Source organism: Pristiophorus japonicus, chromosome 4, assembly GCF_044704955.1.
Source record: "Pristiophorus japonicus isolate sPriJap1 chromosome 4, sPriJap1.hap1, whole genome shotgun sequence".
In the NCBI taxonomy this organism is placed as follows: domain Eukaryota; kingdom Metazoa; phylum Chordata; class Chondrichthyes; family Pristiophoridae; genus Pristiophorus; species Pristiophorus japonicus.
This window is the reverse complement of record NC_091980.1, coordinates 29,903,024-29,930,258: the sequence shown is the minus strand read 5'-3', so window position 1 is coordinate 29,930,258 and position 27,235 is coordinate 29,903,024. Positions and strand designations below refer to the sequence as shown.

The 27,235-nt window shown below is 43.6% G+C and overlaps 1 protein-coding gene across 5 annotated transcripts in view; it reads right to left on the bottom strand.

Annotated features, from left to right (window-relative positions):
* slc36a1 (solute carrier family 36 member 1) overlaps positions 1-27,235 on the bottom strand; it is a 113,226-nt gene that overhangs the window by 82,636 nt on the left and 3,355 nt on the right. For 4 of the 5 annotated variants that reach the window (XR_011592985.1, XM_070878069.1, XM_070878071.1 and 1 more), the window contains exons 2-3: positions 18,778-18,951; positions 18,217-18,307 (exon numbers count right to left, since the gene is read on the bottom strand). Coding sequence is in view for 4 of the 5 variants with exons in the window: in XM_070878069.1 (XP_070734170.1) it covers positions 18,217-18,307; positions 18,778-18,932 (246 nt within the window). In the remaining variant the exon portion in view is untranslated. Of the gene's footprint in view, positions 1-18,216; positions 18,308-18,777; positions 18,952-26,616; positions 26,639-27,235 lie in introns of those variants that run through there. The other variant, XM_070878072.1, reaches the window with a different exon arrangement.

Sequence of the window (27,235 nt, the reverse complement as noted above, 5' to 3'; positions counted from 1 at the left end):
CTTTTAAGAAGTTCACAGGAATTACTTAACGGTAGAAAAGTAATGACGTAGCATGTAACTAATCAGATAAGAGGTGCACGGAAATTATATAATGAAATTGTATGTACCAATGAAATTGCTGTAACGAGGTGAGGACTTGTGACGTGTTAAGGGAAACAACCAATGGAAAACTTCCACGCGTATGCTTCATGACTTTGTATGTATTTGAATGTATAAAAATACAGCCTGAAGCTGCTCAGCAAGAACGGCTGGTTTGGGTCACCGAGTTACTGATCTCGTGTAAGATCCGTCTCCCCCAAGATTGAGTTCCTTATAATAAACGATTCTTTTCTCTGAAACAGCCCTGTGTTGAGTATCTTTGTAATACTCCACAACAAATGGCGTAGTCGGCAGTATAGATCCGGCGAAAGAAAGACAGACGTTTACAGACCATCACGAGTGAGTATTTTAAATACCACTCATAAATCCGACGTAATCAGCCGCAAAATGTATCGGTCTGTGGCGGTGTAAAAGACTTGGGGATAATTTAAATGTGTTGTATATCTGTCACTATACAAGACAAAGTGAGAAACCGGTAGTGGTTGCAGACTCTAGGTTTGAGGAATCAGATTAGGGAGGCAATCAGTATTGTTAGTCCGGCCGGACGTTAGGGGAGTCCAAGGGCTTGGAGACGGTACACGGAAGCCGGTAGGGGGGGTAGATGTACCCAGGAGAGAGATGGCATGCAAGAATCTGTTGGACTGGGGACCAGAAGGGTCGCTCAGTAGATACTTTGCGGGTGACCATAAGAAATTAATAATGACAATGTTAAGTGACGGTGGGATCCCAAAATAGAGCCGGCCAAACAAAAATGATGGGAGAAACAGAAAAATAAAAAAACCACCAAAGCAGGATTAATGGTAATGTCAGTGCTTACAATACAAAGCCATGGCAAGACCGTAATTAGAGGAATTACAGAGGTTAAGAGTAGAAGTGAGTAGTTTGAGAATGATGCCCACAGGACGGTTTGGACAGACTGACGAAGAAAAAGGGAACCAGAAAAAAAGCTGCTGAAAAAAAAAAACTAAAAACCGATACAGAACTTCAGCTTTTGTGCCGAGAAAGAGAATGATAAGCTTTTTGAATGAAAAGTTGGTGTGAATGTCTGTCTTTAAATGAAAGTGCGTGTGTGGGCGTTTTGTTGACTGTGGAATATTTGAAGTGGGAGTTAATGAATTTCTCATTTGTCTGAAAGCCACCTTTTAAAAGAAAAATGGTGCATCTGTATGTCTGTTTTAGCTCCACCTATTTTTTTCGGACAGAGAGCTGAAAGTTTTTTAATCCTTTGTAGTGCTGTCCTAGATGTGGGAAGTTTTAAGAAAGTGTGAATAAGTTGAATGGTGTACCTAGAATTGAATGACTGAGTTAGAAACACAGGTGTGATTTTATTTTGATGATGATTTACGGAGCGATGAAATGCACAAAGGATGGGTTTGTTTAACAAAAAATAAAATAAAACTCCAGCCTTGAAGTTACAGTTGCTAAAAAAAATATGATTTGGACGTTTGAATTGAATTACAGTAAAAAAATGTGTGGTCTCATTTTAAATCAATTAGAATCGTAACAAAGTACTGTCTTTTCAATTTGGTTATTGCAAGCCGAGACGCCCAATTATTTTTTTTAAAACACGCAATCATAGACTAAATCTTTCAACCCAATGTAATCAATGAGTGAGATAAAGAAAGGAGAAAGGAGAAGGGAGAGCTTAATGCCTTTTTTAAAAAGCCTGCATGGGCTTCTCGAGGCTACAGGCTGGGGGAAGCTCCACCCTCGTTTTCCTACGTGTAGAAGATGTTTGTTAAAAACAGAAAACTAATGTTCCTCCAGTTATATTTAATATTTTTAGTCAATTGCAAAAGGATCTGAAGAAAGAAAATGGAAAGTGACATAACTTGCTGTGTTATTTTGTATTATTTTATCTTATTTTAAATGACGTGAAAGCTTCTAGTTCAGTAAAAGAGATTTAAATAAAAAGATTGGCAGTACACTATTTGAATTGGGATTTTGAGATATTTTAGCTGATTCTCCTGGATAAACATTTAAGTTGTATTGGGACAATCTTGGGTTTGGAAACCTTGTTAAAAGAAATAATGCTAAACAGTTTAGGAAAAATACTAAAACGTTTGGAAATAATCTAAAAATGCCATTTTCTCCGATGAGAGACTGAAATGCCATTTGGGGGTAAAGAGATAAGATATGAAAGTAGCCTTGGAAATGATTTGCGAGAACTTGAATTGCGAGCACTTGTATATTAAGATTGTTTTTGAAATTTGATGTGTAAATTCCAGAGAGGAAGTTTTGAAGATAAAAGCAAACAAAAATGAGGTGGCGTGCCACACCAAGCCGAACGACAGGATTAACCCCATGACCGGACAGGCAATGAGGTTACCCGAGGGGATAGTGATAGAGAATTCAAACAGGCTGCATTTAGACAGGCTGTGAAAATTCACAGACAAGTCAGAGATGCTACATGCATTTCAGCCACATTGCGTTAAGTCATCAATCAACTTGACATTTTCGGACCTTGGGTAGTGAGCCAATACGGTCAAAGGCGGCGAGTTCTTTTCTGTAAATTGAACCCGGTATAAAATAGTCATTTTGACCATGTGTCTCAGTAAGACAAAGAAACTGGCAATCAGCCAGCAGATTGTTACTCTCTGCCAAGATTAAAAAGTTAAAACTACCATCGGAGTTCGTATTTCATTAAAATTAAGAGATCTAACAATTTTGGCGCTGCGAGCAGGGTCGCTGAGGAAAGAAACTGAATTTTGGACATCGGACCTACATATTGAGGTAAGGACACCTCTTTTTAAAAAAAAGTCCTCGGTCAAAAGTCTAAATTCGCCTCTCCTTCTACGCGATTCCGAAATCCTCCGGTTTGCGAACCCTCCGGTTGGTAGTCGGCTCGAGGTCCCATAGATGTCTAAACTTCGGCGGTGTGTTAGTTAATTAATCACCGACCTATTGATCGGCTGGAAAGCCTACGACTCGAGACCCCAGTAAAGAACTCAGTATAATGGCAGCAGGAGATAAGAACAAAGAATTGTCTACAACTGTTAAAGGTGGGCAGGCACCACTTGAAGTTTCGCTAGATTTAATTCTCGAACAGTTGAAAGAATACATAGAGCAACAATTCAACTTATCTAAAACCTGTATTAAGATCGAACAAAAGTACGGAACCTCCAAAGGACAATGGTCCTTGGACGAGATTAAAAGGGTCTGGGGAAAAATGACCCGTATGAAAAATAAAGAGCGAACTAGATGGTCCCTAGCGATTATGGGCCAGATTCGAAACCGGAATGAAATTATAATGCGTTCCCAACATGATCGAGAACTGACCAGTACAAAGGATCAATTGCAAGCTGTTTGTGCACAGCTGCAACAGAAAAAGCTTGAACTTGAAAAGCTGGAAGCGGAAGTTAAAGATCTTAAAGATGAAATTAAAGAATGGAAAAAATCATTAGGTCAAGAGACAGAAATAGGAAAAGGAAAATGTATTGATCAATTTCCAGGGTACCCATGTTTGGATAAATTAAAAGCGCAAACCCGAAGACACGACCGAGGAATAGATACGAATTCTGAATCCTCCGACAATACAGTGTCGGAGGATGAAGAATTAGGGGTGCGCTTTGCCCCGTTTAAAAAAAAGACGAGTTGTAGTCAAATCAGAAGAAACTGCGGATGAGGGCGGAACCAAAAAAAAGAGAGAAGGGTGTACGAAGAATACTTAGTTCATGCTCCGGCAGACCCAGAGAAAATTGATAAATGGTCCAAGGAGTTGCCCAATCCAAAGAAAGGGGGAGTAAAAACGTGGGACCAATTGGACCGCTTAAGAAATATATATCAACTTCATCCCTGGGACGGAGTGCAAATTTTGACCATAATGGTGCCAAAAACACAGGGAAGAAAATTGCACGACAAGGTAGATGAAGCTTTGGGGCAGATTGAGCAAGAATTAGACGCAGGATGGGAGGCGATTAAACACTGGCTGCAAGCCTTCAGTCCAGCAAAGACAGACTGGGGAAAAATTGCAGCCTGCCAACAGAAAGGAACAGAGGAGGTCCTGGAGTATGACGAGCGGTTTAGATGCACGTGGCTAGAACACTCGGGTATGAATAATACGGATGAGGAAATGGATGAACAAGCGTTTGGACCCCTGAAAGCAGCTTTCGTGGCAGGTCTAAAGCCAGAACTGTCCAAAATGCTGAAGGTAGTGTTACCGGACTGGGAAGGTAGAGGAACTACCTTTGCAGCATTGGTGGATCGATGTAACCAATTAGATCGGGATATGGGAGCTAAAGTCCGAGCTGTACAGGTTACGGGATGGAAATGCCAGGATTCCGATAAACAGTCATTAGGAAAATTACCCAGAAAATGTCATTATTGTGGGAAAGGTGGTCACTGGGCCAAGACGTGCAGGGCAAAACAGCAAGGTTGTGGCTGGGGAAGAGGATGCAGCCAGGGATACAATTCAGCCAACAAGCCAGGCTTGTCACAAGATAACGACCTCATAGAAGCATTTAAGCGACTGACAATACAACAACAGAAGGAGTTACTTGGGATAGCAAAAAACGATTAGAGCCCACCCTGGCCCCCCTCCTCGCACTAATACAACAAAGGGGAGATGGGCTATATATAACTGTGAGGGTGGGCGATAAGGATGTGGACTGTCTTTTAGACACAGGGGCGGAATTAACATGCTTACCCCTACAATATGGAGACTTTTTGCCGTTGGATGGGAGGGCACGAACAGCCTATGGAGTTGGGGGCCATAAAATGGAAATTAAAAGGACAACACCAGTACTTATAGGGCTGGGTCCACATGAACTAACCACGCCGGTCTGGATAGGCTCAGTAGATCAACCCCTTTTGGGAATGGACGTTCTAATCCAAATAGATTCATCGTTGAATTTCAAGGATGGTCAGGTGACATGGTCAATTAGAACTTTGAAGAAAGAAGAATTGAAGGAACACCCGATATGGGCTAAAGATAAGAACGATTGTAGCCTACTCCAGATGGAGCTTGCGTCATTTACAGGGACCAAGCCTCCTTGCACTAAACAGTATCCCATCAGTCCAACTGCCATCGCGGGAATCTTACCGGTTTATCAGCAATTGGAGAAACAAGGGGTGCTTATTAAAACGCATATATCCTCCAATAGCCCCGTGTGGCCGGTACAGAAATCTAATGAGACTTGGCGTTTGACTGTCGATTATAGGAAAGCTAACCAGTGTATTGATCAAAAAGCTCCTTTGGTCGCAGATCCCTCCACCATTTTTAATGCCCTCAAACCGGAACATAAATATTTCTCGGTTATCGATATGGCCAACGGATTTTGGTCAGTGCCTCTGGCATCGGAGGTTCGACAGTGGTTTGCTTTCACTGTCCAAGGACAACAGTATACTTGGACCCGGTTACCACAGGGTTTCCACAACAGCCCTACGGTATTCCACATGGCTTTAAAAAGCCATTTGCGAGAATTACCTCCCCTGTCATCCACAGTCATCCAATATGTAGACGATATCCTGCTAGCTTCAAACACGGAAGAACAGCATGAACAAGATTTACGAGCTTTGCTGGATCACCTTCGGCTGAAAGGACATAAAGCCAGCATCGACAAAGCACAAATATCCCAAGAAGAGGTTGTATACCTGGGACAAAAGATTTCACAAGGAAAGAGAGAACTTAACCAGGATAGAACTGCAGCCATTCGGGCTGCTAAAAAACCCACCACTATTCAGGAACTAAGGTCTTTTTTGGGATTGTGTAACTTTTAACAGAAATTGGATTGACTCCTTCACACAGCTTGCTCAGCCACTGAATGATATTTTAAAATGGAAACGTGCCTCTAAAGAAGCCATCACCCTCACTAAGGAACAGCAAGAGGCCTTCCTGAGTTTGAAAAAGGCTTTGTGTTCGGCACCAGCTCTGGGAATCCCCGACAGTGGGAAGCCATTTACCCTGTTTGTCCATGAGAAAGAAGGATATATGACAGCTATACTGACACAAGAACATGGGGATCGGCAAAGACCTATTGGCTATTATTTGACAAAACTGGATGCGGTAGCCCTCGGATGGGGAAGTTGCCCAAGGGCCACGGAAGCTACATGTCAAGCGGTAATGGTAACTGCGGGTCTAGTCCTCGACCAAAAGCTGATTGTCAAGTGTCCCCACACCGTACACGCTTTGCTGTCTATGAATAGAATGTCTCAGGTGACAGCAGCAAGATGGACTCGCTGGACAGCAGTTTTGGAAGCTCCTAATCTCCATATCGTCCAGGCCAGCCCGGTTAATCCCGCAACTATGCTCCCGATGTCAGAATCAAGGGAGCAAGAGGGGGGAGAATGTGAAGAGCATGACTGCGTGGAGATTTTAAAAGAAACAGAAGCAGCCACCTTAGCAGCAGAGGAGCCTCTGCACAACCCAGACCTCATCCTGTTTACAGATGGTTCCTCCTTTGTTGACAATGGTAACAGAAAAGCAGGATGGGCAGTTACAACCTTATATGAAGTAGCGGCAAAAGGATGTTTACCCTCAGGAACTTCAGCACAACAGGCAGAGTTACGGGCCCTGTCAAAAGCATGTCGAATAGCAGAAGGACAGACTGCTAATGTCTACACAGATTCGCGTTATGCTTTTGGAGTCGCTCAAGACTTTGGTATGTTATGGTGGAAAAGAGGATTCCTCACTGCTGCTGGTACACCTATCCGAAATGGAAAAGAAGTCCGAGACTTACTGGAGGCCATACAATTACCTCAGGAAGTGTCCATCCTGAAGTGTAAGGCCCATACCAAGGAAAATACCACAGAAGCACAGGGAAATGCCCTAGCCGACCAGGCAGCTAAAGATGTCGCCTCACAGGGCGTTCCTCCAGAAGAACCAACAGAGATGTGCAGATTAAAAGCACTCAGGACTCTGACACGAGACCTTCAAACAATGCAAGGCGAGTGCTCCTGAGAGGAAAAATGGACATGGATCGAGGCAGGAATTAAGCTATGCGAAGATGGCGTCTGGAGACAAAGAGTTACCGACAAGCCATTCGCGCCACAAGCGCTTATGCCTTTTTTAGCCCAACAGATGGGGACACTTGGCCTCACAACAGATGACGGCACGGTTCCAGAAAAGCTGGTGGGGTCGGGGATTTAAAAAGCATGGCCAGCTGGTAACAGACCGCTGTGTGGTCTGCCAGAAAAATAATTCTGGACCCATCACGGTAATGCCCCAACTGAGGCTCCCTGCCCCTGTCAGACCATTCCAGCATCTGCAGGTTGATTATATATCTCTTCCTTCATGCCAAGGATACACTAACATTCTTGTCATGGTCGACAGATTCTCTAGATGGGTAGAAGCTGTCCCAACTAAAAGAGCCACAGCCAATCACACTGCAAAGGTCTTGTGTAAGGATTACATTCCCCGATGGGGAGTCCCGAGTAGCATTGACTCCGATCAGGGAACACACTTCACAGGTGCTGTCTGCCAAGAAGTCTGTGGGTTACTGAACATTACGTGGGATTTACACTGTCCTTATCATCCACAATCATCAGGACAAGTAGAGCAAATGAATCGAACTCTGAAACAACGGCATGCCAAATATCACCATGGCCCCAGGCACTACCAATAGTGCTATGTAGCATTAGGGCAACCCCGAACAGAACTACAGGTCTAAGCCCATTTGAAATTATAACAGGAAGACCCATGTCGCTGCCAGGAACTATCGATTTACGGAAAGCTGATGTTCACTTAATGAGTGACACTTTGTTATCATACTGTCAGAACTTAACCAATGCTATTAGTTCTGTTTCCCGACAGGTATCAGCAGCTTGGAGTAATCCACCCGAAGGAGGACACGACATCATCCCGGGAGTCTGGGTGTATGTGGAAAAAGTTGCATAAAGAACCTTTGGGTGCCAAGTGGGAGGGACCTTATCAAGTGTTATTGACCACCCAGGCAGCTGTTAAAGTCCAAGGAAAGAAAGCCTGGATCCACACTTCACATGTTAAACGAGCACCCGTAACTGAAGCTGAAATCTAATAAGGGCAATTACTTTGTGAAAATGTATAAATTTACTGTAGTATTGATTGTAGGTATCCTAGGCATAGGCCTACTTCTTACTAGCCGACCCTCTGCACCAAAGGGAAATAGTAGAGTACCAAGGGAATTACATGTAAATACCTTTTACTTTTATATTGTTTGTTTATGTTGATTAAATGTTGTTGCGACCAGGCGGCTGTCCCGCAGGTGAGACACCTTGCAGGTCCCAGCAGACCATCTATAAGTGGCACAGGGGTATGTTATGCTTAAGGAAAGATTATTTACTGGTTGAATTAAGATATTGATTTGGATTAAATTGGAATAAGGTTAATTAACCTACTAAAACCAGACTTCCATTGTGGCCACGATGGAACTCGGGTTGGTGTAAATTTGTGTGGATGCTACTAGTCCAGACATGTGGTGAAACACATCAACAAATTTTAGAAGGAAACTCGATTAACATGTATGAAATTATTTTGTAGAATGTTTAACTAGTGATACCTGATGTTTTATGATTCAGTTTGTGAAAGAATCAAAGGGGGGATTGATAGAGAATTCAAACAGGCTGCATTTAGGCAGGCTGTGAAAATTCACAGACAACAAGTCAGAGATGCTACATGCATTTCAGCCACATTGCGTTAAGTCATCAATCAACTTGGCATTTTCGGACCTTGGGTAGCGAGTCAATAAGGTCAAAGAAGGCGAGTTCTTTTCTGTAAATTAAACCCGGTATAAAATACAGCCATTTTGACCATGTGTCTCAGTAAGACAAAGAAACTGGCAATCAGCCAGCAGCTTGTTACTCTCTGCCAAGATTAAAAAGTTAAAACTACCATCGGAGTTCGTATTTCATTAAAATTAAGAGATCTAACAGATAGTTACAGGAGGGGCAGAATTAGGACCATTACGAGATAGAATCAGGAAGTATGTGATGGAATTGAGTAAGCAGCTTAAAGAGATGCGGCAGGAAGTAGGACATACACAGGAAACAGGATGAAGAGAAAGGGACAAAACCCTTGGCGGTAGTGCCGGAGATCAGAACGAAGATAATGGTTAAAGAATTGCCAAGAAAACCTGGATTTGCCCCACAATGGAGCGGGCCGTATGAAGCATTAATCAGTGCTTACACATGGTAATCTACTCCTTAAGATTCGCCTTAGAGTATAAGGAGTGGAGGGATGCATTGATAGATGGACTTTTCAGGGGACTAGGATTAATATTTGCAATACTCGGGGAAGTAAAATGGGGGTAGAAGCAAAAGATAGAAAGAGGAAAAGTAAAAGTGGAGGGCAGAGAAACCCAAGGCAAAAATCAAAACGGGCCACAGTACAGCAAAATTCTAAAGGGACAAAGTGTATTAAAAAGACAAGCCTGAAGGCTCTGCGCCTCAATGCGAGGAGTATTCGTAATAAAGTGGACGAATTAATGGCGCAGGCAGCTATTAACGAATATGATATAACTGGGATTACGGAGACATGGCTCCAGGGTGACCAAGGCTGGGAACTCAACATCCGGGGGTATTCAACATTTAGGAAGGATAGACAGAAAGGAAGAGGTGGGGTAGCGTTGCTGGTTAAAGAGGAGATTAACGCAATAGTAAGGAAGGACATTAGCTTGGTTGATGTGGAATCTGTATGGGTAGAGCTGCGGAATACCAAAGGACAGAAAACGCTAGTGGGAGTTGTGTACAGACCACCAAACAGTAGTAGTGAGGTTGGGGACAGCATCAAACAAGAAATAGGGAATGTGTGCAATAAAAGATACAGCAGTTATCATGGGCAACTTTAATCTACATATTGATTGAGCTAACCAAACTGGTAGCAATGCGGTGGAGGAGGATTTCCTGGAGTGTATTAGGGATGGTTTTCTAGATCAATATGTCGAGGAAGAAACTAAAGGCTAGCCATCCTAGATTGGGTGATGTGTAATGAGAAAGGACTAATTAGCAATCTTGTGCGAGGCCACTTGGGGAAGAGTGACCATAATATGGTAGAATTCTTTATTAAGATGGAGAGTGACACAGTTAATTCAGAGGCTGGGGTCCTGAATTTAAGGAAAGGTAACTTCGATGGTATGAGCCATGAATTGGCTAAAATAGACTGGCGAATGATACTTAAACGGTTGACGGTGACTAGGCAATGGCAAACATTTAAAGATCACATGGATGAACTTCAACAATTGTACATCCCTGCCTGGAGTAAAATGTTGGAATCAATTATTAAAGATGAAATAGCAGCTCATTTGGAAAGCAATGACAGGATCGGTCCAAGTTAGCATGGATTTATGAAGGGGAAATCATGCTTGACAAATCTTTTAGAATTTTTTGAGGATGTAACTAGTAGAGTGGACAAAGGAGAACCAGTGGATGTGGTGTACTTGGACTTTCAAAAGGCTTTTGACAAGGTCCAACACAAGAGATTAGTGTGCAAATGGTATTGGGGGTAATGTATTGACGTAGATAGAGAACTGGTTGGCAGACAGGAAGCAGAGAGTCGGGATAAACAGGTCCTTTTCAGAATGGGAGGCAGTGAAGAGTGTGGTGCCGCAGGGCTCAATGCTGGCACTCCAGCTATTTACAATATACATCGATGATTTAGATGAAGGAATTGAGTGTAATATCTCCAAGTTTGCAGATAACACTAAGCTGGGTGGCGATGTGAGCTGTGAGGAGGTTGCTAAGAGGCTGCAGGATGACTTGGATAGGTTAGGTGAGTGGGCAAATGCATGGCAGATGCAGTATAATGTGGATAAATGTGAGGTTATCCACTTTGGTGGCAAAAACATGAAGTCAGAATATCTGAATGGTGACAGATTAGGAAAAGAGGAGGCGCATCGAGTTCTGGTGTTATGGTACATCAGTCATTGAAAGTTGGCATGCAGGTACAGCAGGCGGTGAAGGCGGCAAATGGCATGTTGGCCTTCATAGCTAGGGGATTTGAGTATAGAAGCAGGGAGGTCTTACTGCATTTGTACAGGGCCTTGGTGAGGCCTCACGTTGAATATTGTGTTCAGTTTTGGTCTCCTAATCTGAGGAAGGATATTCTTGCTATTGAGGGAGTGCAGCGAAGGTTCACCAGACTGATCCCTGGGATGGCAGGACTGACATGAGGAGAGACTGGATCGACTGGGCCTGTATTCACTGGAGTTTAGAAGAATGAGGGGGATCTCATAGAAACATAAAATTCTGACGAGGCTGGACAGGTTAGATGCAGGAAGAATATTCCTGATGTCGGGGAAGTCTAGAACGAGGGGTCACAGTCTAAGGATAAGGGGTAAGCCATTTAGGACTGAGATGAGGAGAAACTTCTTCACTCAACCTGTGGAATTCGCTACCGCAGAGTATTGTTGATGCGAGTTCATTGGATATATTCAAGAGGGAGTTAGATATGGCCCTTACAGCTAAAGGGATCAAGGGGTATGGAGAGAAAGCGGGAAAGGGGTACTGAGGTGAATGATCAACCATGATCTTACTGAATGGTGGTGCAGGCTCGAAGGGCCAAATGGCCTACTCCTGCACCTATTTTCTATGTTTCTACTTGCCATAATGAAATGGATCTGGGAAAGGGCACATGCCCTGAGAAACTGTGCAAACAATCCAGTTGAAGTAGAAATTATAAGAATCTAACTAAAAACCTGGAATATCCAGGATGTGTTTTATCAACAGAATGTCATCATCATAGGCAGTCCCTCAGAATCGAGGAAGACTTGCTTCCACTCTTAATATGAGTTCTTAGGTAGCTGTACAGTCCAATACAAGAACCACAGTCTCTGTCATAGGTGGGACAGATAGTCGTTGAGGGGAAGGGTGGATGGGACTGGTTTGTCATCCGCTCTTTCCGCTGCCTGCGTTTGATTTCTGCATGCTCTTGGCGACGAGACTCGAGGAGCTCAGCGCCCTCCCGGATGCACTTCCTCCACTTAGGGCAGTCTTTGGCCAGGGACTCTCAGGTGTCAGTCGGGATGTTGCACTTTATCAGGGAGGCTTTGAGGTGTCCTTGTAACATTTCTGCTGTCCACCTTTGGCTCGTTTGTGGTGAAGGAGTTCCGAGTAGAGCGCTTGCTTTGGGAGTCTCGTGTCTGTCGCCTATGTGGCCTGCCCAGCGGAGCTGTATGTATACAACAGTTTATATACAACAGAATGTATATAAACGTAATCACCACCGCCCTTCTGCTTCTACAATGACTAGCTACAAGGCTGCCCTGAGGGGGCCCAGAAGCATATACCCACACCGGAGGGTACAACAACTACGTAAAGCAGCCCCTAAGGGGCAGCATCAGAGTGTCCGGAGCGTTTATCTTGAAGCCACATGATGAGTGGGTAACAAAAATGTTACTTGAATATTGTACACCATGGGAATTAACCACAGGGAGGCACGTAATGGCTAAATACGGAATAATAATAATAGTACATTGTCCGAACAGGGACATGATCTTTGGGGATCCAGAGCGGTCCCCATGGATACAATGGGCCATATGCAGGGGAGAGAGAAAGTGTTTAAGCCCAGCAGTGGTGATTTATTGGCCAAAACCTATAGTCATAACCCCAGGGCCAACTACATCAACACCAATTACTTGCCCTCTCCTTACTGAAGGTCCACCCAGCGGGTTGGTAACGAGATCAGAGGGAATGTTGTTTTTTGACAATGTGCAGCATGAAATATTACCTGTGATCATAAATTTAAACAGACCTATACCTGCCAGAAAAGTGTAGCCCAAGACTAAAGCATTGTACACACGGTTGCTAGACACAGTCCTGAGAGAAGCTAGTGATGCATCAGGAGCAAGGGAGTATCACAAGCAGCTGAGACACAAAGGAGGAAGACAGAGGAGATCTATAGTGAATGATGTACTAACTGGAGCAAATACAGGGACCTCTCTAGATATACAGGTGATCCAAGTAGGAGTAGATAGTTTGAGGGGAACAATGGAGGTCCCAATGAGGAAACAGGCCGGACTAGGGACAGTATCTTCAGAGTTAGGAGCTAAAACATCCAAAATACTGCTAGAGGGTTTATCCATATTGGAAGGCCATGCACGAACAATTAACAAGCTAAATAAGCAGGAACGAGAAGATGATGCTGAGGATAGGAAAAGAGACACGTCATGCCTATAGGGATGGATAATTGGTCAGGTGAGATACAATATGGATCAGATACAAATCGGGCGAGTTCCAGATTGGATAAATAGCACCCAATTGAAAGAAATAGCACAGCACACTGGGCCATTAGACGCCTGCACCCTGAAAGGAATGACTAGGGTGTATGCGGTTACAGGAGGATGCAAGGGGAAACAAACTCCGATGGTAGGGATAATACTAGTGATCCCCATAATAACCCAAGGCTCATACCCGTATCCTCAATATGAAGTTGAAAACATAGGGATAGCACGAGGGGAAGAGTACATCCGCCATTACCCGCTGGACCAGTATGCGATCAAAAAGAATGGAAAGATAAGGGGAATATCTTTATCCGGGCGCCGAAGATAAGGAAGCCTAACTATATGCCCTCGCCCAGTGGGAGATGGGAGCAAAGATAGCTGTGGGTTTGACACTACTACGGAAGGATAGGTCATTGAAATAAGCCCTGCCCGAACCGAACCCACACATTTCGCCTATCAAGGACGAGGAGAATATTGTGTGGTAACTAGCCTGGGAACTTACGATTAGAGGCTTGACTTGTAACAGTACAATGCCTAATTTTTGCTTTTCTCCCAGTGTCGGTGGGAAGAGCATACATGACATATATACACGCCAGAAAGACAGTGACATTAAATATAAGTGATGAGATTAAGCAAAACATTGATGATTACATGGCAGAGCAAGCACCACCAATTACCTTGTTACCTGAAGATTTAACCGAGCTTAAAGGACAATTAAGAAATAATATTAAAATATATTATGAGCTAAAGGTGAAATAAAGGATAACCTGAAAAACCCGCCTTGGTACTAGAGACTAAGGAATTGGGGAATGAACGTTGAAATACATCCGTGGATAAGGATCCTTTCACATACCCTAGTGGCAGTACAGATAGTAATAGCCTTGAATTGGTTGGTGATGTTATGTAACAAGTGTGAAAGAAGAGGTATACCCAAGCAAAGCTACAAACTAGGGAACAGGTCAAATTGTTGCAGAATGAATACCTGATAGGATTTGTGGGTGCCCCCAACCTATCGCCTGATCACCGAGACCGGGGCGGAGTACACGTGAATCAGACAAGGTGAATAATTGGTCACGTTGGGTTAAATTAACCATATGACTAAGGGGGGGGGGGGGGGGGGATTAAAGGGGTTAAAAATCATTAGTATTTCTAAAAGTTTGTGGCCAAGCTTAAGCTGAGCGTGGAACCGTAACACATAACTCTCAAGAAGGGAGTAGTTGGCAAATGTCCTAGCATAGACAGAAAATCGTAGAGAAACCAGATGAATTGTCTAGAATAGGAAAATTTTATCTTAGAAAAACAAGCTGTAGGAACAGTTAGTAATAGTACGAGATAACGATACAAAGGAGGATTGCAACACTCCAGCTTGTTTGTCAATCAACAAAAAATATAGTCAAGGACAAATAGGTCTGGGAAGGAGTTATTCTTCAGAAGTTCACAGGAATTACTTAATGATAGAAAAGTAATGATGTAACACGTAACTAATCAAATAAAAGGCGCACGGAAATTATATAAATAAAATTGTACGTACCAATGAAATTGTTGTAACCAGACGAGGACTCGTGATGTGTTAAGGGAAACAACCAATGGAAAACCTCCGCACGTATGCTTCATGAATTTGTATGTATTTTGAATGTATAAAGATAGCAGCCTAAAGTTGCTCGGCGAGAATGGCTGGTTTGGGTCACCGAGTTACTGAACACGTGTAAGAGCTGTTTCACCCATGATCAAGTTCTTTATAATAAAAGATTATTTTTTCCGAAACAGACTTGTGTCAAGTATCTTTGTAATACTCCACAACACAACTAAACTGTTGCAGTATAGCTACAATACTGTGATCTACCAGACAATGTGGAAAACTGCCCAGGTATGTCCTGTCCACAAAAAGCAGAACAAATCCAATTTGGTCAATTACCACCCCATCAATCAGCAAAGTGATGGAAGTATTATCAAGTGGCAGCTACTCACCAATAACCTGCTCAGCGATGCTCAGTTTGGGTTCCACCAGGACTACTCAGCTCCAGACCTCATTACAGCCTTGGTCCAAACATGGACAAAAGATCTAAATTCCAGAGGCGAGAGTGACTGCCCACAACATCAAGGCAGCATTTGATTGAGTGCAGCATCAAAGAGCCCTAGTAAAATTGAGGTCAATGGGAATCAGAGGGAAAACACTCCACTGGTTGGGAGTTATAATTAGCACAAAGCAAGATGGTTGTGGTTGTTGAAGATCAATCATCTCAGCCCCAGGACAACACTGCAGGAGTTCCTCAGGGCAGTGTCCGAGGCCCAACCATCTTCAGCTGCTTCATCAATGACCTTCCCTCCATCATAAAGTCAGAGATGTTCGCTGATGTTCATTTCCATTTGCAATTTCTCAGATAATGAAGCAGTCCATGCCTGCATGCAGCACAACCTGGACGACATTCAGGCTTGGGCTGATAAAGGGCAAATAACATTCGCGTCAGGCAATGACCATCTCTAACAAGAGACAGTCTAACCACCTCCCCTCGACATTCAACGGCATTTCCATCGCCAAATTGCCCAGTATCAACATCCTGGGGTTCGCCATGGAGCAGAAACTTAACTGCATCAGCCACATTAACACTGTGGCAACAAGAGCTGGTCAGAGGCTGGGTATTCTGTAGCAAGTGTCTCACCTCCTGACTCCCCATAGCCTCTCCATCATCTACAAAGCACAAGTCAGGAGTGTGATGGAACACTCTGCACTTGCCTAGATGAGTGCAGCTCTAACAACACAGAAGCAGCTCAACACTATCCAGGACAAAGCAGCCGGTTTGATTGGCACCCCAACCACCATCTTAAACATTCACTGACTCAACCACCGGTGCACCGCGGCTGCAGTGTGTACCATTTACAAGATGCAGCAACTCGCCAAGGCTTCTTCAACAGCTCCTCCCAAACCCGCAACCTCTACCACCTAGAAGGACAAGGGCAGCAGGTGCATGGGAACACCATCACCTGCAAGTTCCCCTCCAAGTTACACACCATTCTGACTTGGGGAACTTGCAGGTGATGGTGTTCCCATCACCTGCATTATATCGCTGTTCCTTCATCGCTGGGTCAAAATCCTAGAACCCCCTCCGTAACAGCACTGTGGAAGCACCTTCACCAGACTGCTGTGGTTCAAGAATGTGGCTCACCACCACCTTCTCAAGGGAAATTAGGGATGGGCAATAAATGTTGGCCTTGCCAGCGACACCCACATCCCAGGAACAAATAAAAAACTCAGGGATGCACAAGATAAACTCATAGGTAATGACAGCAAAATGGCATAAACATTTTCACCACTCTTTGGCTGAAGACATTTCTTTTGAATTCCCTATTGGATTTTTTGATCTTCCCCACAAGTAGAAACTTTCTCTCTGTATCCACTCTATTAAAACATTTCATAATTTTAAAGACCTCTATTAGGTCACCCCTCAGCCTTCTTTCTCTCTCCGCCCACCCCCCCCTTCTTTCTCTCTCTCCCACCTCCCCCACCCCACCCCCCACCCCCACCCCCCCAACCCCCCAGAGAAAAGAGACCCAGCCTGTTCATCATTTCCTGATATGTATACCCTTGCATTTCTGGTATCATCCATGTAAATCTCTGCACCCTCTCTAGTGCCTCAATATCCTTTTTATAATATGGCAAACAGAACTGTACACAGTACTCCATGTGTGGTCTAACCATGGTTCGATACAGGTTTAGCATAACTTCCCTACTTTTAAACATAGAAAATAGGTGCATGAGCAGGCCATTCAGCCCTTCGAGCCTGCACCGCCATTCAATATCATGCAACTTCAGTACCCCACTTCTGCCTTCTCACTATACCCCCTGATCCTCTTAGCCATAAGGGCCACATCTAACTCCCTCTTGAATATATCCACCGAATTAGACTCAATAACTTTCTGTGACAGAGAATTCTACAGGTTCACCACTCTGAGTGAAAAAGTTTCTCCTCATCTCAGTCCTAAATGGCTTACCCCTTATCCTTAGACTGTGACCCCTGGTTCTGGACTTCCCCAACATCGGGAACATTCTTCCTGCATCTAACCTGTCCAGTCCCCTCATAATATGTTTCTATGCTATCCTCTCTCATTCTTCTAAATTCCAGTGAGAAAAGCCTAGTCGGATCCAGTCTTTCTTCATAGGTCAGTCCTGCAATCCTGGGAATAAGTCTGGTGAACCTTCGCTGCACTCCCTCAATAGCAAGCACGTCCTTCCTCAGATTAGGAGACCAAAACTGCACACAATACTCAAGGTGTGGTCTCATCAAGACCCTGTACAACTGCAGTAAGACCTCCCTGCTCCTATACTCAAATCCTTTCGCTATGAAGGTCAGCATGCCATTTGCTTTCTTTTAAAGTCTATTCCTCTTAAAAAAAACTAAACCCTCGTGCTTGTTTGCTAATTTTTTTAAATGGCCTTGCTAACCTGTGTCGCAACTTTTAGTGATTTGTGTATTTGTACTCAGAGATCCCTTTGTTCCTCTACCCCACCTAGACTCGTACCCTCCAAGTACTAAGTGCCCTACCTATTCTTCTGACCAAAATAGTGTTTCAATGAAATCACCTCATTCTTCTAAACGCTATGGAATATAGGCCTAGTCTATGAAATCTCTTCATAGGACAATCCCCTCATCCCAGGAATCAGTCTGTTGAACCTTTGTTGCACTCCATCTAAGGCAAGTATGTCCTTCCTTGGGCAAGGAGACCAGAATTGTACACAGTACTCCAGGTTTGGTCTCACCAAGGCCTGATTTTAATTGCAAGACTTTGTTACAAGTATACTCCAATCCTTTTGTAATAAAGGCCAACATGTCAGTTACTTTCATAATTGCTTGCTGTACCTACATGGCCAAGTACCTTTTAAGCACCAAGTCTCCACTCAACTTGAGGATAAAGTAGTTATAAAATGCCTATCAAGCAACACCATGAATCAAAATTTCACTTGGATACCAAAAAGGTGAAAGCATCGTACCACAATCCCCGCATTTTTAATCGCCAGAGGAAGGCTGAGGAGTCCTGTTCCTATGTTCCCTTTCAACAAGTGAATTAATGTCTCAGCAGGTCTGAAATGTAAACAAAAAAAGCAATTCACAAATACTGTTTCCATACTGTTCAGCTTACACTGATCCTTATTTCAACACACCACACCAAATCATACAATACAATAGGACAGAATTCAAGCTACATGAACTCATTCTGTTCACTATTTCCAAACATAACCTTCAAAGCATTAACATTCACAGACCAGTCTGAGTCAAAGAGTCTTGATAGCACTGTCAAAGCCTCTTCTCATTACCTTCAATACATTAATGGTGCATCACTCCAATTTCTAAACAGATAACCATATCCATCTCCATGCTGAGCCCAGAAAATAGTCTGCTGTATTTTAAAATTTCCCAATGAAGTTTGATATATCCTCCAGTGACAAACAAAAGCAAAGAGAAGGAAAGTGGTCCTACCTGAAACATGGGTCAGCGAGCATACTGAAGGCTCAAACATCAATAATTTTGTTTCAAAAGTTTACAGTACTTACGTAGTGCCAGCTCTTTCATTTAGTCGCTGATAATTTCCAAAGTTATCAGGTGACCTTGCAGAAATATCAGACGAACTCAAGCTATCATGGTCTGGGCTGTTTTCTGTGGAGCTATAATCGTTGTAATCTTCACTTTTCAGTTTTCTGGTCGACATGTTGGCAGCTTCTCAACAGCTGTGTAAAAATATAGAAATTTCAAAATAATTCCGCAAAAATGTGTGGCTTTTAATTTACAGAACAGGGGAATAAAATGTTCCTCCAGCAGGTATATCTTAATATATAGAATCAACAAATGATACAGCACAGGAGGCTGCCATTCGGCCCATCGTGCCTATACCGGCTCTTTGGTAGAACTACCCAATTAATCCTACTGTTCTTTCCACATAGCCCAGTACATTTTTTCTCTTTTGAATGTTACTATTGAATCTGCTTCAAACACCCTTTCAGGCAGTGCATTCCAGATCACAACTCGCTGTGTTTAAAAAAAAATGTTCCTTCAAGTCACCTCTGGTTCTTTTACCAATCACCTTAAATCTGTGTCCTCTGCCATTGTAAACAGTTTCTCCTTATTTACTCTATCAAAATATTTAATGATTTTGAACACCTCGATCCAAACTCCTCTTAACCTTCTCTGCTCCGAGAAGAATCCCAGCTTCTCCACATAATTGAAGCCTCATTCCTGGTACCATTCTAGTAAATAGAACCATAGAATAATAACTTAACATACAAATTAGAAGCAGGAATAGGCCATACTGCCCCTCGAGCCTGCTCTGCCATTCAATGAGATCATGGTTGATCTACCTCAACACTTGGGATATTAAGGGATATGGGAATAGTGCAGGAAAGTGTTGAGGTACATCAATCATCATCATAGGCAGTCTCTCAGAATCAAGGAAGACTTGCTTCCACTCCTGAAGTGAGTTCTTTGGTGGCTGAACAGTCCAATACGAGAGTCGTAGATTCTGTCACAGGTGGGACAGACATTCGCCGAGGGACATTGATGCGGAGATTCAACACCGCCTCCAGTGCAGCCTTCGGCCGCCTGAGGAAAAGAGTGTTCGAAGACCAGGCCCTCAAATCTACCACCAAACTCATGGTCTACAGGGCTGTAGTAATACCCGCCGTACTGTATGGATCAGAGACATGGACGATGTACAGAAGACACCTCAAGTCGCTGGAGATATATCACCAACGATGCCTCCGCAAGATCCTGCAAATCCCCTGGGAGGACAGGTACAACATTAGTGTCCTCGCCCAGGCTAACAACCCCAGCATTGAAGCACTGATCACACTCGATCAGCTTCGCTGGGCAGGCCACATGGTTCGCATGCCAGACACGAGACTCCCTAAGCAAATGCTCTATGCGGAGCTCCTTTACGGCAAACGAGCCAAAGGTGGGCAGCGGAAACATTACAAGGACACCCTCAAAGCCTCCCTGGTAAAATGCGACATCACCACTGACACCTGGGAGTCCCTGGCCAAAGACTGCCCTAGGTGGAGAAAGTGCATCCGGGAGGGCGTTGAGCTCTTCGAATCTCAACGCCGAGAGCGTGAAGAGGTCAAGCGCAGGCAGCGGAAGGAGCGTGCAGCAAATTAGTCCCACCCACCCCTTCCTTCGGCAAATGTCTGTCCCACCTGAGAGTCTGTGGCTCTCATACTGAACTGCTCAACCACCAAAGAACTCACTTCAGGAGTGGAAGCAAGTCTTCCTTGATTCCGAGGGACTGCCTATGATGATGATGGTTGATCTACTTCAACACTTTCCTGCACTATCCCCATATCCCTTAATATCCAAAAATCTATCGATCTCTGTCTTGAATATACTCAAAGACTGAGCCTCCATAGCCCTCTGGGGTAGAGAATCCCAAAGATTCACCACCCTCTGAGTGAAGAGGTTTCTCCTCATCTCAGTCCTAAATGGCTGACCCCTTATTCCGAGACGGTCTCCCCTGGTTCTAGACTCCCCAACCAGAGGAAACATCCTCCCTGCATCGACAAAAGCAAAATACTGCGGATGCTGAAATCTGGAAGAAAATGCTGGAAATCTCAGCAGGTCAAGCAGCATCTGTGGAGAGACAGCAGAGTTAACATTTCTGGTCAATGACCCTTCGTCAGAACTGGAGTGTGTTCGGAAAGAACAGATTCTTAACAGCTTAAGAATCTGTTTTTTCCCCAACACTCTCCAGTTCTGATGAAGGGTCATCGACCTAAAACATTAACTCTGCTTTCTCTCCACAGCTGAGATTTCCAGCATTTTCTGTTTTTATCTCCCTGCATCTACCCTGTCAAGCCCTGTAAGAATTTTGTATGTTTCGATGGGATCACCTCTCATTCTTCTAAACTAGAGAGAATATAGGCCTAGTCTACTCAATCTCTCCTCATAGGACAATCCCCCATCCCAGGAATCAATCTGGTGAACCTGTGTTGCACTCCTTCAGTAGCAACTATATCCTTCCTTAGGTAAGGAGACCAAAACTGTACACAATACTCCAAGTGCGGTCTCACCAGGGACCCATATAATTGCAGTAAGACGTCTTTAATCTTATACTCAAATCCTCTTGTAATAAAGGTCAACATACCATTTGCTTACTTAATTGCTAGCTGTACCTGCATGTTAACTTTCAGTGTGTACAAGGACACCCAGGTCCCTCTGACCAACTTCACATATTCCATTTGCCACGTTCTTGCCCATTCACTTAACCTGTCTATATTCCCTTGAAGTCTCTTTGCATCCTCCTCACAACTTACATTCCCACCTAGCTTTGTATTATAGAATGGATACAGCACAGAAGGAGTCTATTCGGCCTATTGAGCCTGTGCCAGCTCTCTGCAAGAACACTTCAGCTAGTCTCACTCCTCTCCCTTTCCCTGTAGCCCTGCATATTTTTTCCTTCAGATACTTTTCAAATTCCCTTTGAAAGCCACTATTGAGTCTACCTCCTTTCAGGCAGTGAATTTCAGATCCTAACCACTCACTGCATAAAAAAGTTTTCCCTCAGGCCTTTGGATCTTTTGCCAATCATCTTGAATCTGTCTCCTATGGTTCTTGAACCTTCTGTCAATGGGAACAGTTTCTCTCTATCTACCCTGTCCAGACTTGCCGCACTCAAAAGAATCAGGTCAGTGTGCAATAATTACGACAAATTGGGTACGGAGGAACATCTGGAGGGCACTGGGTAGCCAGTCAGTATGGCCTGCAGTGTTGGTCACGCTACCCCAAAAAAAAGATAAACTTGAAAAAGGATTCAGAGTGATCATGAGTTCCTGTAGCATTTTTGCTGGAGAGGCAGCCATGATACACATCGAAATAATGGAGAGGCAAGGTTGAAGTAAACCAACCCATTAATTTGGACATTGAGCATAGGACGAGAGGATAATGTGTCAATCGTGGCTCAGTGGGCAGCACTCTCACCTGAATCGGAAGGTTGTGGGTTAAAGTCCTACTCCAGAGCACAAAAATCTAGGTTGACACTCCAGCGAAATACTGAGGGAGAGCGGCACTGTCGGAGGTGCCGTCTTTCGGAAGAGACGTTAAACCCCGTCTGCTCTCAAGTGAACATAAAAGACTCCACCGCACTATTTTGAAGAGCAGGGCAATTATCCCTGGTGTCCTAACCAATATTTATCCCTCAATCAACAACTAAAACAGATTAGCTGGGTGATTATCACATTGCTGTTCATGGGAGCTTGCTGTGCACAAATTGAATGCCGCTTTTCCTATGTTACAACAGTGACTGCAATTTTAAAGAACTTCATTAGCACTAAAAATGCTTTGAGAGGTGCTGAAAGATGCAAGTCTCTTTTTTTTAATATAAAGTACAAACTTTGAAAATCCACATGACCTGAAGATTTGCAAAGAAGGTTGGCGTTTTGTTTTAACTGACACTTAAATAGTGAAAAGGGACAACATTTACATAAATATTGACAGTACTGATCAATTACCCAAGTTCCCCAGGAGAAGTTTAGTGTTAAAGCAAAAGGAATGGTATAATGTCAGACTCAAATAACTCAATCACTCAACACAAGTCTAAAACTAGAGTCGACAAGGGTTAATGCACAAGGATTGAATCTGAAAGTACAGACCTGCAATCAGAGAGTGGTGCAGTCACAGCACTGCACTGCCAGAGAGCGGTCACAAGCTTCAACCACAGCAGCGACAGCATCAAGGTTCCAGGTAGCTGCAGTCATTTGGCAGTCTCAGCACTGGCTTCCCAAGCTAAGATGACTTGCTCAAATCACTATTGCAAAATTAAAATTAAAAAAGGGAAAAACTATAATTGCTAGGAATCTGATTTTTTTTTTTAAACTGAAAAACCAGGTCCATATCTGTAAAAAAGATTTTTTTTTTTTTTAAAAAGGGGCCATATTTCAGGGGTGACCTCAATAGTGCTGAAGGACAGATCAAAATATCACCTGTCCTTTTCCCTCCACAGATACAAAATTACCATTGCATTTCCAGCAGTGCGTGTTTTTAATTGCAAATTTGGGTAACTTCAAAATAAATAAAAGTATACATTGCACTAGTAAGGGAGAAATTAAGGTAAAACCTACAAGGATTAAGTTTAAACTTTGCCAAGAGGTTCTAAACAGAGGTGAGGAAATAAATAGGAACTCATTGATGTGATTAGCTCATATGCACCTGTCAGCAACACACCAGAAAACCAAAGGATAAAAAAATATGGAAATTGGAGCTAAAAAAAAGCCTCAACAATTCTTCCTCACAGTGATTAGGCAAATTTGTTCAAGAAGTTATTACAATACAACAACCTTATTTATATAGCACCTTTAACGTAGTGAAACGTCCCAAGGCGCTTCACAGGAGTACTGAGACAAAAAATGTGACACCAAACCACATAAGAAGAAATTAGGGCAAAGGAGTAGGTTTTAACAAGAGTCTTGCAGGAGGAAAGAGAATAGAGAGGCGGAGAGATTTAGGCAGGGAGTTCCAGAGCTTAGGGACTATGGAACAGAAGGCACGGCCACCGATGGTTGAGCGATTATAATCAGGGATGCTCAAGAGGGCAGAATTAGAGTGCAGACATCTTGGGGGGGGGGGGGGGGGGGGGGGGGGCTGGAGGAGATTACAGAGATAGGGAGGGACGAGACCGTGGAGGGATTTGAAAACAAGGATGAGAATTTTGAAATTGAGGCGTTGCTTAACCGGGTGCCAATGTAGGTCAGCGAGCGCAGAGGTGAAGGGTGCGCGGGACTTGGTGCGAGTTAGGACAGTGGCAGCCAAGTTTTGGTGCACCTCTAGTTTACGTAGCATAGAATGTGGGAAGCCAGCCAGGGGTGCATTGGAATAGTCAATAAAGGCATGGATGAGGGCTTCAGCAGCGGATGAGCTGAGGCAAGGGCGGAGACACGCGATGTTACGGAGGTAGAAATAGGCGGTTTTAATTATGCCGCGGATGTGTGGTCGAAAGCTCATTTCAGGGTCAAATTCAGGGTCACCAAGTTTGCGAACAGTCTGGTTCAGCCTCAGACAAAGGTTGGGGAGAAGGATGGAGTCAGTGGCTAGGGAACAGAGTTTGTGGCGGGGACTGAAAACAATGGCTTTGGTCTTCTCAATAGTCAACTGGAATAAATTTCTGCTCATCCGAAACTGGATGTCGGACAAGCAGTCTGACAATTTAAGGACCAAGGAGTGGTAGTGAGGTTGAGCCGGGTGCCATCAGCGTACATGTGGAAACGGACGCTGTGTTTTTGGATGATGTCATTTTGATGAGAACTAGGAGGGGGGCCAAGGATAGATTTGGAGTACTGTGTTTATTTTAGGGCGCATATCTCAGGAAAGTGCTATTGGCCTGGGAGGGGGTACGGTGCAGATTCAGCAGAATTATACTAGGGATTAAAAGGATTTAATTATGAGGACAGATTTCATAAATCCTTCTGGACTCAACAGAGTTCAACAATTTCAGACCATAACCTCGACCCATTTTGTGTTCACTTTTAAAACAAACCACAGCCCTCCCTTTTAATTTTTTCCCATGGCAGCTGGTAATTATTCCACCATTCACACCCGATCTAGACTCATCTTTTGTTTCCTAACTTGTGCCATAACCATCTCAATTTGGCCCATCATCCTTTGTCTCAAATCTCTCCTGCCTTCCACCCTTTGCAGACCTGTCCTTTTGTTCTTTCCTCCCCCTTTCAGTGCCTTAAGAATCTGTTACATTTCGAACTATTGCCAGTTCCGATAAAGGGTCATTGACCTGAAAAGTTAACTGTTTCTCTCCATAGATGCTGCCTGACCTGATATTTCCAGCATTCTGTTTTCATTTCAGATTCCAGCATCCACAATATTTTGCTTTTGTTTCATAAACTTGGCTTGCATTCTCTTAAATTTAAGGGAGTTGAGGGGTGTGTAATTGTGGTGTTTAAAATGATTAAGGGATTTAATAGGGTAGAGAGAGAGAAACGATTCCCTCTGGTGTGGAAATTCAGAACAAGGGGTCATAATCTTAAAATTATAACGACCACTTAAAATCAAAAAGCACTTATTCACACAAAGGGTTGCGAAAATCTGGAATTCCTTCCGTTAAAAGGCTGCGAATGATGGGTGAATTGAAATTTTCAACAAGATCAACAGTTTTTTAATTCGGCGAGGCTGTCAAATGATATGGATCAAAAGCGGGTAAATAGATCAGCCAGGATCTGATTGAATGGCGGAACAGGCTCGAGGGGCAACATGGCCTCCTCCTGTTCCAATGCCAGAACAAGTAAATGCAATTTCATTGAAAAAGATAGGTGACCTGCATACCACAAAGTTTGCATCTTTGATGAAAAGCTGGATATAAATTTGAATATAAAAACTCAAGAATGACATCAGGCATGAGAGAGAAGGCAGTATGCCCTGTTAAACAAAATCCTCCTACTATAACATTAATTCTCACAAATACTTGACCCTCCTCTTCTCAACGGATTAATCCACTTACATTACAATGTCCTTGACAACACAATTCAATCAAATATTGCACACCATAATGCAGAAAATTTGATGAGATTCCCAGAAAATCTATCTACACTACAAGGCTTTGCGTAGCTAGGTGCAAGGTGATTTCAGTGTTAACACTTCCAGAGCCATTCTACTTTTGTCTCCAGGTATCCTACTTAAGTTTTATATAAACTATAAGTTCTCAGGGATGTAGAAACAAAAGTAGGCTATTCAGCCCCTCGAGCCTATTCTGTCATTCAACAAGATCAAGGCTGATCTGTGACCTAACTCCAGATACCCGCCTTTGCCCAATATCCCCACCTATTGCAATAGTTACGTGTACCAGTATCAGTACCTCACAATCCACTCAAGAAACCGGTTTACCTACATCAGAACATAATTAGAATTAAGCTATTAAAAATATCCAGCTTCATTAGAAGTTGATTATATATCCTCTTTACGGGCTCAAGTTTCGGTCTGAATTGCTCCTATTTTTTTTGGAGCAACTAGTTTAGAATGGAGCATCTTAGAAATTGCAATTCTCGGCATTTAGTTTGCTTCAATTCTAGTGAGTTACAATCATTTCATTTTAGAACAGATTTTTTTTTCAAAAGGGGGTGTGCCCTGCCACTTACACCTGTTTTGCAAGTTTAGGCAGTGAAAACTTACGAAGTGTAGATTTTTGTACACTCAGAAAAACCTTGCCTACACTTGAGAAATTAGACGCAGAGAACGAGAGCTGGGGGGGTGGGGAAGAAGGGAAGTTTAGAAGTTTGCAAAGCATTAAACACTTCATTTTTACAAATAAGGAGCCATCATCAATAATAAATGATAAATAAATCAATAAACCAACCAATAAATCAAAACAAAATTGATCAATAAAAAAGTAAGTTTCTACTTACCTACTGCAGCACCGCAGCACCAGAGCCCCCCCCCCCCCCTCCCCCCCACAGCGAGATGCCAGACAGGCAGGCCCCGCCGACGACGACTTCAGGCAGGGCCCGCCCCCAGCGAGATGCCAGGCAGGCGGGCCCTGCCACCGACGAGGTAAGAGCTGTCAGGCCACTCGGCCTGGGATAGGGTCGTTGCCCGGAGACAGGATACGCTGGGCCAGGAGCTACTGCGCACGCACGCAGCTGCCGGCACTGTTTTTGGCACAGGGCTGTAACTCCGCCCCCAGCAGCTGCCCCGTGCCGAGCTGGAAACGGGCCTACAGCTATCGGAGAACCGCGAGGTAAGTATTCGCCGCAATTTCTGTTCTACAAATTGGGCGGGCCTCTCCAATGTGTGCCATTCTAGCGGGGGTCCGAAACTTGAGCCCTACAGGTTTAATGTTTTCTTTCCCCTCCCAACAAAGTCAAGAATCAACATGCCAGAAAAATGTGAGGTGTAGTCAAGATTTTAATGATTTATCGCTGATGTTGAGAGTTTTTAAAAATTGTTTGTTCTGGGTTTAAAATGCACAATGCATTATTTGCTTAAGAACTGGAGTAAATATTCAAGACCTAATTGATTACTTAA